The 13,202-nt window shown below is 45.5% G+C and overlaps 1 protein-coding gene across 3 annotated transcripts; it reads right to left on the bottom strand.

The window, feature by feature from the left end:
- Positions 1–783: 783 nt before the first annotated feature.
- KCTD7 (potassium channel tetramerization domain containing 7) lies at positions 784–13,197 on the bottom strand. 3 transcript variants are annotated; one of them, XR_013184860.1, is made up of 6 exons: positions 13,050–13,197; positions 8,196–8,388; positions 7,332–7,501; positions 4,916–5,094; positions 3,305–3,892; positions 784–3,167 (listed from the first exon to the last, which is right to left on the bottom strand). XR_013184860.1 is itself a non-coding variant. In XM_054647001.2 (5 exons), exons 1-5 carry the CDS (start codon positions 13,124–13,126, stop codon positions 3,516–3,518), a joined length of 996 nt encoding a protein of 331 aa, XP_054502976.2. In that variant the 5' UTR covers positions 13,127–13,197; the 3' UTR covers positions 784–3,515. The 3 variants fall into 3 exon arrangements, 2 of the variants coding, with proteins under 2 accessions (XP_054502976.2, XP_077044813.1); XM_054647001.2 differs by having other exon boundaries at positions 784–3,892; XM_077188698.1 differs by having other exon boundaries at positions 784–3,892; positions 12,958–13,114.
- Between the last annotated feature and the right edge of the window lie 5 nt (positions 13,198–13,202).

Consider the following 13,202-nt stretch of genomic DNA (forward strand, 5'->3'; position numbering starts at 1 on the left):
GGAAGGAAGCGGGGCCGGGCCGCGCTGGGCGGAGCGGTGGCCGCGGGGCTGAGGGGGAGCGGGTGCGTTGAGGGTGAGCGGGGCCGGCACACGGCCGGGCCGGGCTGTGCTGAGCTGGCACACGGCCGGGTTACTGCTGTGAATGCACCCATAGCTCCTCTCCTCTGTTTTTTGCTATCGAGCCCTCCCAGCGTGGCGCATTCCCCTCCCTTCCTTCTCCAGAGCCCGCAGCAGCTCCTCAGGGCTCCGGGGCCCAGCCCTGGCCCCACACGAGCACCCCAGAGCTGCCTTGGGGAAATACAAAAATACCCGCTGCTATTTCAAACTCCTCTTTCTGTGCACAACGCAGTGTTGTGTGCTGGTTTGCATCTCTCTTTTTTTGTTTGGGTTTTTTTTCTCTTTTTTTTTTTCCTCAGCACTGTGAGACAGGGAGTGCTTCAGCCGGACAGATGGACAGAAGGAAATGCCTTCAGACCAAGGGGAAATTCTTCTGAACAGAGGCAGAAAGTTCTTTTTGAGCAGTGCAGAAGCAGGGGCAGCTGCTGTGCTCTGTCCCAGGGATGGGATCAGTCATTGCAATGATCCATCCCAGCCCGTGTCCCTGAGCACACACTGCACCAGTGCCTCTGCTAAGGAAATGATAATAAACACCTAAATGCCATTAAAACAGCCCGGGACAGAGATTCCTGGCTTAATTTTCATTTGCAGTCAGGCAAAGCACACTCGAATCCCAGGGAAGGTGAGGAAAAACACAGCAGTGGCTGCAGACCAGATGAGCCAGAATTCCAAATTTTCAGTATCATAATTTATTGCACAACATAACCTTTATATCCACGTTTTCTTCTATGTGTTTTAAATAAAAAACATACAGATTATATATTACCTGAACTGAAAAGTCAAAAGTATTAAGAAATAATACACTGCAGTACTCACAGTATTGAACATCACACATCAACATAATTATTAACAAAACACATTTGGAGATAATTCCAAACCCTGATCGTTAGCATCCAGGCTGGATTTTCAAAGGCATTACGGGTTACAATGCATAGACACATACAATTTATAATTCAGCAAAACAAAATCCATTTATAAAAGTCACAGTGAAAGTGGAGGTAAACTGATACTAAGCTCGTGTAAGTAAAATGAACTATGAACTGCTGCTCTGGAAAGTGATTTCCAGTTAGAGAACTATATACAGGAGATGGAATTATCCTCTGAAATCAGCTTCTTTGCAGAAAGATAATCTAAGACTGGAGGGATTTTTTTTTTTTTTTCATAGCCCAAAATTTAGAATTATCTTGGGTCCTGTGTGCAGTGTGTGAAAACCTAAAAACATCTCCAGGGCTCAGTAATGCCAACCACAACTTAAAGCCAGCAAGGTCTATAAATTATCCAGGGTAAAATGGAGCTACAAAACCTTCAATTATATCAGTAATTAGATTTTTAATTAATCCAATGGAATGCAATATACAAATATTTCCTTTTTCTTTCTCTTTAAGATTATTTTGAAGCCCCTTCAAGGGGATTGGGGTTTTCTGTACCTCACAAAACAATAAGATTTTCAGACTTTTCTCCCTCTCAGTTTTTGGCTGAATTCAGTAGTTAAAATTTGGGATGTGGTTGCTCGTGTCAGAAGTACAAAAATGAAGAAAATATGATTCTGCAGTGGCTGACTCTTCCAGCATGGAAAGGAATTTCCTACAGTTTTAGAGTGGAGAAGTATCTGAATATGAAGTTTGAATTTTGTTTTTCCTTCTATGACACCAAGAAGGGTCAAGAAGAAGGATAAAATTAAGATTTAATTGTCTGAAAATATCATCTGACTTTAAGTCTAAAATAAAGTTTAATATCACAGAATGTAAAAAGAGTCAGTAATAAAATAATATACATTAAATATTCCTCTTACTACTGCTAATAGGAACATACAGACAGGGTTTTCTCATTTACCAAAAGCCTTTGCAAATGACCTGATTCTAAAGAGCTTTTTTTTTGTAAATATTGTAAACATTTAAAATTTCTAAGGCTAAAAACAGGCACAAGTCTTCCATGAACAGTTATTATTCCTAAAAGCATTAAGGAATATATTCCAGATCTGCTATTCCTTTTGATAACAACAGAAATAATTGAAGTACAACATTATAATTCACAACGTATGTTCTTAATTAAAAAAGAAATACAGCTTAACCCTGACAACAATTATTAATATATAAGGAATATTCCTTTTTTTTTAAATTATCTAGTACATCAAAATGACATTTCCAGATCTTTGTGTTGGGTGTGACTCAAACTTTATAAAGCTGAAGGAGGAACTAAAACATTTCTAAGAGGGTAAAACTGAAACGTCAGCTTTAGTAGCACCCCAGATTCCCAAAAATGCAGGAAAAATCTGCAATTCCATCCTGAAGCCACGTGGTTGGTGGCACCTTTGAGCAGATGTTCAGCCACTCCCCTCCATCCTTTGCTTGAGGTGATTTTGTTTTGTGCCTCGTTAAGGTACCTGAGCCAACAGTCTGATTTCAGGCTGGTTTTTCAAGTTTCCAGAGGTTTTCCCAACCCCTGCCAGCAGGCTGATCCCAAGGAATGTGAGCAGCAAGGCAGCTGCAGAGAACATTTGTCCTTTAAGTGCCACCACACTCATCAGCAGGTGATCTTGATGTCCTCTAGAAGTCCTTTCACTCCTTGATGTGCCACCACACTCACCACAAGGTTATCTTGAAGGAACATTTGTCCTTTAGGATCCTTTCACCCCTCTGTGCCACCACAAGGTGATGTTGAAAGAACATTTGTCCTCTAGAAGTCCTTTCACCCCTCAGTGCCACCACAAATCACCACCATATGACCTTGGAAGAACATTTGTCCTTTAGGAGTCCTTTCACCCCTTAGTCAGCCACCACAAGGTGATCTTGAAAGAACATTTGTCCTTTAGGAGTCCTTTTACCCCTCAATGTGCCACCACAACTCACCAGATGATCTAGAAAGAAGATTTGTCCTCTAGAAGTCCTCTCACCCTCGATGTGCCACCACAACTCACCACCAGATGATCTTGAAAGAACATTTGTCCTTTAGGATCCTTTCACCCCTCAGAGCCACCACACTCACCACAAAGCAATCTTGAAAGAACATTTGTCCTCTATAAGTCCTTTCACCCCTCAGAGCCACCACAACTCACCACAAGGTGATCTTGAAAGAACATTTGTCCTTTAGGATCCTTTCACCCCTCAGAGCCACCACACTCACCACAAAACAATCTTGAAAGAACATTTGTCCTTTAGGATCCTTTCACCCCTCAGAGCCACCACACTCACCACAAAGCAATCTTGAAAGAACATTTGTCCTTTAGGATCCTTTCACCTCCTGTGGTGCCACCACACTCACCACAAGGCAATGTTGGAAGAACATTTGTCCTTTAGGAGTCCTCTCACCCCTCGATGTGCCACCAAACTCACCACCAGGTGACCCTGAAACCACATTTGTCCTCGGGGAGTCCCGTGGTCCTTGGCTGTGCCCCCCGGTCACCACCAGGTGATCTTGAACTCGTAGATGGGGCGCTTGCAGTAGTAGTGGTTGATGAGGTGCTTGTCGCAGACGCCGATGCACTGGTGCTCCACGGTGATGCCGCGGGCGGACAGGTCGCTGACGATGCAGTGCAGGAGGTCGTAGACGTCGGCCACGGCCTCCCAGGGCCCGAAGGACACGTCCACCTCGCAGTGGTGCTCAAAGAGCTTGGCCTCGCTCTCGCTGCGCTCGAAGCGCAGGGAGTTGAAGTGGGGGCACTCGTAGGGAGTGATGGGCATCTCCTCCTTGAACACGCACACCTTGAGCTTGGCAAACCTGGCCTTCCTCTGCATGGCTCGCAGCTTGGCGATCTCGATTATCCGCTCCAGGTGGTCTGGGGGAGACACAGATCGAGGGTCCCAAGGAAGGGCCGGGGGAAAGAGATCAAAAGCAATTATTTCATGGGGTTATTTCATGGGAGATGTTTCACTGCAGCTGTTCTCAGCATCATATTAGCAGCATGTAGCAAATCAGTCTCAGTTATCTGGTAAGCTTGGTGGCCTTTTTATATAAAATATATATATAAAGTAATATATAATTACACAATTAATATATTATATTGTATTTTAGATATTCTATAACCACATCTACAAAAATTATATATAATAAAATTATATATGCAATTATATATATTATATAAAAATAATATAGAGAATAATAAAATCAATCTCCGTTATCTGGTGAGCTTGGGGCCTTATTACATTTTAAAAATTAATATATTATATAATTAATATATATTATATTAATTATATTATATAATTATATAAAATATAGAATAATCAAATCACTCTCGGTTATCTGGTGAGCTTGGTGGCCTTATCATATTACAAATATATATGAATTAATATTTTATATAATTACATATATTTATTTATATTTATATATTATATAACTACATATATAATAATTATATGTAATTAAAATTCTATATTATATTATATTATATTATATTATATTATATTATATTATATTATATTATATATATAAAATAAGATATAGAATAATCAAACCAATCTGGATTATCTGGTGAGCCTGGTGGCTTTATTACATGCCCAAGTTATCTGGCCTCACTACAAGGCCAAGTTTATTCCCTTGCAAGTCCTGACAGAACAAATGCAGACAAATCCTCTCATTTGATAACATTACAGCCTAATCTTGCTCCCTTCTAAGCACACAAATCCACACCCTGGGATGCAGCAGGATGTGGAGACCTCAAAGATCCAAACAGCATAACAAATACAGGACAAACTTCCCAGCTGCAATGGGATCAGTCTGGGAGCTGAGAGCAGACTGAAGGCAGAGCTTTGACACTGCAATCCCACTAGAAGAAACAGTCAGTACTACTTTGTTTATTTACCTTTGTAATATGGCATTAGGCCCAGGAAAGCTTGTCTAACTTTTTCTCCTTTAAGAGGCTGGATATCCTCTAGATTGTCTAGCAAGGGTCCTATGGAATAATACTGAGCTTCCTTGTACACTGACCTCACTCGCTCTCGGGGGGGCAGCTCACCAGATCGTAGGAAGTTTAGTATGTCTCTAAGAAAAAGGGAAAAAATATCATTAACAAACACATTTCTGCCAAAACTGCTGCAGGTGGGAAAGGACAGGAAATGCTGGATATTCACTGTTTGCTCTATTGAGACAGTAACTGAAACAAATGAGCCCTATTCCCAACATTTGTTTGTAAAACAGTTTGCCACGCTCAGCTTTCCAAGCCATTATTTCACATTTTGCCTCAGCTGATGTCAAAACTCATTTGAAAAAATATCAGCGGATTTTAAACCAAACATTCATTGTGGAGGAAACCATTTATAACACAGAAGAGGCCAGAGTGTTTCATGGGAAAGAAATTGTGGTCACCGCATTTCAAATTTAGGTCTGGGACAAAATAAACTTCTGCATTTTCCCAGAGAATCATTTTCATGGACATTTTATTCCACACAGATCCAGCTGAATGGATGGGACATCTGCAAAGATTTCTCATCACAGATCAGGGCAATTTACAGAACAAGAATCAGAATTTTTAAAAAAGAGACAGAACATTTCCTTGTAGTTCTGAAACACTGTTCAGCAACAGCATCTTTTGACAGAGAGAGAAAAATCACTTTGTAAGTATTAACCAACAAAACCCTTATCAAATAAACAAAAAAATCACTTTCTAAGTGTTAACCAAGAAAACCTTATCAAATTAAAGAAGCATTACTGCAATCTTAGAATGGCAACAAATACAGCACCTGCTAACCTGGCTCTCTGTTCCACATGTATTTTCAATGAGGTTGATAACAACACAAATTAATTGGTTTTTCAACAATTGCCTCATGTAAAGGCACAAGTTATTCTAGAATAAATACAGTGGTTTAATCTACCTCTGTCCCAGATTATGGTACAAGCCAAAAGTGCTTTGAAAATAATTCAGTGCTCCTCTGTTGAAGGCAATAAGGAAATGTCTATAAAGAAGCAACAAGAAATTTAGGATAAATTGCAATGTGTGCTTTGGGCAAAAACCTGAACCCATGAACACTGATCACCTTTCTTAGCAATCTCACCCCAACTCAAACAGAGCATTAGTAATCATGGTTAGTTTAGTTAAAAATAAAATAAAAGTTGAGCACTTAGGAAGGAGTCCTGGAGGTGAAGGAATATGGCACTACCAACAAAAATAATTTAGAAAAAGAAATTCTTTAAAGGCTTGTGCTTTATTTTAGCAGTTATATCCCATTTAAAGATTGAAAACATCGTATTTTCAACTGTGTAACTCATTCCTTCCATTCCCTCTTCCTTACAGATACTGAATATCAATTAAAACCCAGTGCTGTGCAAAGGAGTTTCCTATTTCCAAACACTTCTTTAAACCATCCAAACACCTTGATACCTTGGAAGGAGATACTCTAGGGGAGACAGGGCACAAATTCAAGGAGATACTCTGGGGGAGACAATGCACAAATCCAAAGCATTTCTTGTTTTTCTTTTCCCATTGCACAAAGAATTTTTAACTGCATCCTGTGATGCTTTGAAGGTGTGCAATGTTAAATGCTGCACTTTAAGGAAAAGAACTGTTAAAAACAAGTTTAAAAGGTTCCATTTAAAGGGAGGTAGAAACATAAATAAATAGCATTTTACTAACCAATAAGAAAAATTAAGGGATGGATACTGGGAAATGGACATTTAGGTCAATGTATGGGGTAACACTTGGGGGGTTGACCCCTGGCCTGTGGATAATCACTCAATGTCCGGACAGAAAGTTCTAGATGGAGGGGATGGGATGCTGAGTTACATTTAAAGGGAGGTGGAAACCTAAAGTAGATAACATTTACCGATCAATAAGAAAAATTAAGGGATGGATGCTGGGAAATGGACATTTAGGACTGCAAATGGAGAAACACTTGGGGGGCTGACCTCTGGCCAATCCCTTGATGTCCTGGACAGAAAGTTCTAGATGGAGGGGATGGGATGCTGAATTACATTTAAAGGGAGGTGGAAACCTAAAGTAGATAACATTTACTGATCAATAAGAAAAATTAAGGGATGGATGCTAGGAAATGGACATTTAGGACTGCATATGGAGAAACACTTGGGGGGCTGGCCCCTGGCCTCTGGCCAATCCCTTGATGTCCTGGACAGAAAGTTCTAGATGGAGGGGATGGGATGCTGGGTGATTGACAGCCAGGGTGGGGATCTGGGGATGATCTCAGCAAAGGAAAGGGATGACACAGGTGAAGGGAGGGGATACAAACCCAAAGCAGTACAAAGGATAAAGCACCCTGGAGCCCTACCCGAAGTAGGTGCCGTCCCTGTCGATGAAGTAGCGGCCCTCAGCGTCCGTGGGGATGTAGTGCCTGCCGCTGAACATGGCTGCCAGCATGGTGTCCTCGTACCTGCGCAGCGTCGACAGCCTGGTGGTGAAGAACATCCCCCCCACGTTCAGTGGGACCACTTCTGGGAACTGCAAAAGCAACCAGGACATCGGAAAGGAGCTGCCACTCCTCTGCAGGGGACAGCACAGCTGCCAAAAGGGCACTTGAGCTTTGCCAATGTGCGGTTCCTGCCCCACTGCCACGGATCAGGGAGCTCTGAGGGGTGAAAATGTGGGTGTTTGGCTGCTGGGAGGAATCAGGGAGTGGTTTGATTGTAGCTGGGAATCTGAAACAGCAGAAATCACTCAGCTGGAGTGGCAGACATTTGAGATATTAATGCCTCCTCTCTTGGCTCTTTTGGGGAAAGGAAAGAACAAAACAAAACCTCTTTCCCAGCCTTACACAGAGAGAAAAAAAAAGGGAAGAAATCTCAGGTCAACCTTGGGATTTGCACTCTGCTGGTTCCTTTACACAACCAGACCATACTATACACTGCAAATAAAAAAAAAAAAAAAAATTGCATTTGTTTACATCAGGCCTAAAATCTTACTATCACATCCCAGGCTGCCTTAAGGAGCAGAATAAACACTTAATTGCGTGTCTCAAGTCCAAACCTGGATGGAACGTGTAAGTAAAGCTGCCGAGCTACCCAAATACATTCAAGAGACTGAGTTTTATTCAAACGTGTTAAGCGAGCTGAGCATCCACAAGGAAATCCTGGATTCCTCAGCACCTGAGCCGTCTGTGCTGCCGCGATCATCCCCGTCTCAGGTGAGCTCTTACCTGCTGGGGCAGCAGAGGTAGCGCTTGTCCTGCCTGGGTGGCGGTGGGAGTGGCCGGCTCTTGGAAATCATCCTCTGCATCCGAGCTCGACATGGCATCATCCGGGGTGGCACTGGCTTTGCTCTGCCCCGTGACTACCACCATCCCTCTGGCTCTGGGGAGCAGCTCTGCTGGGTAGGAGGCCGTGGCAGTGCTGAAGGGAGACCCAAATTAATCACCCGGATTACCCCGATCGCTGCGCGCTCCCCGCAGCGGCCGCGTCACCCCGAGCGCTCCCAGCAGCGGCAGCGTTATTCCCGGGAGGAGGAAGAGGAGGAGGAGGAGCAGGGATGAGCGGGGATGCCGAGCACCCCGGAAAGGCTGCGGGAACCGCTGGTCCAAGGCCCTCCAGCCGCCGAGCCGCTGGCAGGGGCTGGAAGAGCCCGGCATCCATTGGCTGCACGGTGCAGGGAGCGATTGGCTCCGGCGCGGCTTTGCAGGAAAATGTCATTTGCTGGGAGAATTTGGGTGGCCGCCGTCCCAGCCTGTCCCTCGCCAGGGGCGGGATGCAGGAACACGGCCCTGCCAGGGGCGGGATGCGGGGACGCGTCTCTGCCACATTGGCGACACCCGGCTCCGTCTGTCACCTTCAGCCGCTCGCAGCAGCGGGGCCGGGCACGGGGAGGGCTCGGCCGGGATCTGGAATGCCCTGGGAAATGGGAAAAGCGGGATTTCTCTGCAGCCGGGGAAAGCGGGCGTTTCCCTGCCCGCTGCATCGCATCACGGCACACACGGGATGTGAGACACGAATATTTAACTCTCACAGCACACACGGGATGAGAGACACGAATATTTAACTCTCACAGCATACACGGACCTGAGACACGAATATTTAACTCTCACAGCACACACGGACCTGAGACACGAATATTTAACTCTCACGGCACACACGGACCTGAGACACGAATATTTAACTCTCACAGCACACACGGGATGACAGACACGAATATTTAACTCTCACAGCACACACGGACCTGAGACACGAATATTTAACTCTCACAGCACACACAGGATGTGAGACACGAATATTTAACTCTCACAGCACACACGGACCTGAGACACGAATATTTAACTCTCACAGCACACACGGACCTGAGACACGAATATTTAACTCTCACAGCACACACGGACCTGAGACACGAATATTTAACTCTCACAGCACACACGGACCTGAGACACGAATATTTAACTCTCCTTAGCACGCTGCTAATTATTATCTGAATTTAACACCTTCAAGGCTTCTCAGTCCATCCTCAGCGGGAGAATGGGATGCACGGACAAACTGCACGATAAAAATAATAATTAAAGGGAAGCCCGCTGCTCTCCTTACACTGTTATGTAAAATCCCTGTTCCCCAGCAGCATCACAACTCCCTAACAAAGAAATTCCACCACCAGAGGCTTTATCCACCTCCAAACCTTCTCTCAAATCACTATAAAATACAGAAAGAGGAGGATTATTTGCACAAGCACATCTGGCATATTTATTTATTAACTCAAGGATGCTTCTCCTCAAAATCAGGAATAAAAAATGACATAAAATTTTTAAAAATCTGCCTTAATAATGGTGCTAACAGTCGCTGTGCACACTGTTAGATCTCAGCTCTTAAAGGAAATATTGAGTTCAGAGTGAACCCAGACAGAGCTGGGATGCTCCTGAGCAAAACAGGAACTTCATGGAGACCTGAGCATCTCCACATCTCCTGAAAATCTCCACATTCTTGGGAGTGTCCACAAAATTTGGAGATGAATCCAGGATCCTGTTTAACACCCTAATAAACACAGATAGTAGCTACTGTGAAGTTCCAAACATCATGAAGACGGTTGGCTCAGCCCAGAGAGGGACTAAATTTCTCTTCTCTACAGTTCATAATCATTTTCCACCCCAGCCCAATGCACAGGCAGATAAATAAGGATGGAAGAGCTTCTGAAGGGCCACACCCTATTAACAATTTTAATATTTGTCCTAAAACAAATTTTATTCTGACATCATCAATTATCCAAACAACTCAACTATGCCTCACAGATAGAGAATAGACACAATATAAATGAAAGATTCTTTTGTTTGGAATTCCTTTAAGGAGGTAAAGAAAAAGCTTGCAGATCAGCATTTATAAGATGCACAATCAAAAATTGAGGGTGAGCTTGTATTTACTCTGAAAATATTATTTATAAAGCTGCCACTTGGCACCAGTGCTTTGGCTATTTTGAGTTCTCTTTAGAGTACTCAAAAGATTGACCAAAAATGTGTTCTTGGTCTGCATTTTTCAAGGATGTCCCATAGATTTCACTAAATGGAGTTTAGTGAGAATAAACAACATTCACTCTATTAACTGTATCAGCATTATTGACCACAGAATGGGTTTTTGGGGTAAGTTCATCCATTTGGCACTGCACCAAAAAGGGCCTCTTTCCTAAGAGAGCTAGAGGCCTGAGAAAATGAGATTTTCCTCCCTCTTTCATAATCTCCTTCAATATGACACCAAGGTTTAAGAACAAAAGCTATGAGACAGCATTAATTGTGCTGTGCTCAGGATACCAACCTTCTGTGCCATTGGAGCATCCACACAGCACAACCCCTCAATCATGAGGTTTAGGCCATGATGAGAGCAGGATTTGGAGAACAAGGAGTGGCAATAAAAGGACCAATGAGTGACAAGCTGAACCTGTTTTTGATGTTCACTAAAAGGTGAGTGAATTCCCTCTCTGGGCTGGCTTCACCTGCTCACCCATGTCCACAGACCAGGCTGCTCCAAGCCCCATCCAAACCTGGGCTGATCCTTTTCTTTGCACTCAAAGCACCTGCAATAATTATTTTTAACTATGTGTAGAAATATTCCTTTGTTAAATCTCTCTTTAAATGTACAGAATTCATTTATTTAAACTAAGCAAATGCCTCCATTTCGCTTTCAAATACATCTAGGTCTACATCAACAGAAAACACCACCAATAAATAAAATTATCATTGAATCAAATATCACATCAGCAGCATCCAACTCTACCAGAAATGCCTCCTTCCAGTCCTTCCACCTGTCATTTAAAAGCAGGGATTGCTTCCTGGAGCTTTGGGGACAGCTCAGTAAATGAGCTGGCCCTGCCAGTTTGCCTTCATTCCCCAGAGAATGACAGCAACCCTTGAATTGGGCTTGATGCTGAGATTTATAAAAGCTTTTCAAGGCTCTGCTGTTCTCTCAACTTCTCCATATTGGTTTAAACAACTTTTTCTTAAATACCTTCTGAGGTATTTTCTTAAATACCTTCTGCACCAGTGTTGGCAAAGTTACAAACCCAGTAAAGTTACATATCAACAGAAAATGACATAATGGTTATACAGTTAAAGGCTTTTCTATCAGGGTTCTGATGAACATCACAGGAGTCCCACACAAACTCCTGTTCAAAGGTCACTCTTTGGGATGTGCTTTTTTGGGGAGATACCAACTGGATTGTTAGAAGGCTCCCCCTTTTTAAAGAGAAATGGGGTAAATGAGACCTGATTTAGGAAAGTCTGCATCACCAACTTCAAGAGACGCAGATGATTGTAAGGTTTGTGTGAACACAGAGGGAAAAGACACAACATCCAGTAAATTCCAATGAATCTGTGTCAGAGCAGCAAAGAAACATCCTGCAAAAGGGGCAATAAACTGGACTGTAAAATCCCAGCATCTCCAGTCATAAACAGCACAGAGTATGATGAAAGGGCAACACAACTTTGCAGCTGAGAGCAAACACAGGGTGTGTGGGTGGGCAGAATGGGAGTGTCCATCCCAGTGACCCTGCAGGACAGCAGGGACACCTGGCCGGGGCTGGAGTGACCATGGCTGAAGGACAGCGGGGCTGCACTTGCTGGTGCTGGCACTGCCCCTCATGGAATCCCACAGCTCTCAGCACTCACTGGGGCTGGCACTGCCCCTCATGGGATCCCACAGCTTGAGGACACTGGGGCTGGCACTGCCCCTCACGGGATCCCACAGCTCTCAGGACACCAGGGCTGGCACTGCCCCTCATGGAATCCCACAGCTCTCAGCACTCAATGGTGCTGGCACTGCCCCTCACGGGATCCCACAGCTTTCAGGACACCGGGGCAGCTCTCACTGGTGCTGCCACTGCCCCTCACAGAATGCCACAACTCTCAGGACACCGGGGCTGGCACTGCCCCTCATGGAATCCCACAGCTCTCAGGACACCGGGGCTGGCACTGCCCCTCACAGGATCCCACAGCTCTCAGGACACCAGGGCTGGCACTGCCCCTCACAGGATCCCACAGCTTTCAGGACACCAGGGCTGGCACTGCCCCTCACAGGATCCCGCAGCTCTCAGAACACCGGGGCTGGCACTGCCCCTCACGGGATCCCACAGCTTTGAGGACACCGGGGCTGCCACTGCCCCTCACGGAATCCCACAGCTCTCAGCACAGCGGGGCTGCCCTCGCTGGTGCTGGTGCTGCCACTGCCCGTCACGGAATCCCGCAGCTCTCAGAGCTCGGAGCTGTCTGACAGCTGTAGGAGCACAGGCATCACCACAGGGGCAGCACAAACCAAGCGGCGGCCACGCCAACACTCCGGCAAATAACCAACAATTCATTCATAACTAATTAAACATTAACTCTCACATTGCCAGGGCGACACAGCCTGACCGGCGCCACCGCTCGCGAGGGGCTGCCCCGGCCGCGGTCCCTCCGCTCCCCTCACCCCTCCAGCCCCGCGGCCTCCCCGCCGCTCCCTCACCTGCCGCGGGTCGGTAGCGGAGCCCCGCCGGGGATGGAGGGGATGAGGGAGGGCTGAGGGGAGCGGGCCCGGCTGTCCCCGCCCGCGCTCACCTGCTGCCCGCCCGCGGCCGCGGCTCCGCTCCGGCCCGGGGGGAGCGGCCGCGCCCCCGCGTCACGTACGGGCCCATCCGGGTCCCGGCGGGAGGAGCCGCCCCGGCGGCGGCACCGGGGCGATCCCGAGCCCTCAGCGCCGCGCGGCTCCGG

Source organism: Agelaius phoeniceus, chromosome 20, assembly GCF_051311805.1.
Source record: "Agelaius phoeniceus isolate bAgePho1 chromosome 20, bAgePho1.hap1, whole genome shotgun sequence".
Classification (NCBI taxonomy): domain Eukaryota; kingdom Metazoa; phylum Chordata; class Aves; order Passeriformes; family Icteridae; genus Agelaius; species Agelaius phoeniceus.

Coding starts and splice junctions, on each gene's coding strand:
- KCTD7 (XM_054647001.2), bottom strand. CDS start 13,126: ATGGGCCCGTACGTGACGCGGGGGCGCGGCCGCTCCCCCCGGGCCGGA. Junction 8,389..13,049: donor CGGCCGCGGGCGGGCAGCAG/GTGAGCGCGGGC, acceptor GTCTCCCTTCAG/CACTGCCACGGCCTCCTACC. Junction 7,502..8,195: donor TACCTCTGCTGCCCCAGCAG/GTAAGAGCTCAC, acceptor TTGCTTTTGCAG/TTCCCAGAAGTGGTCCCACT.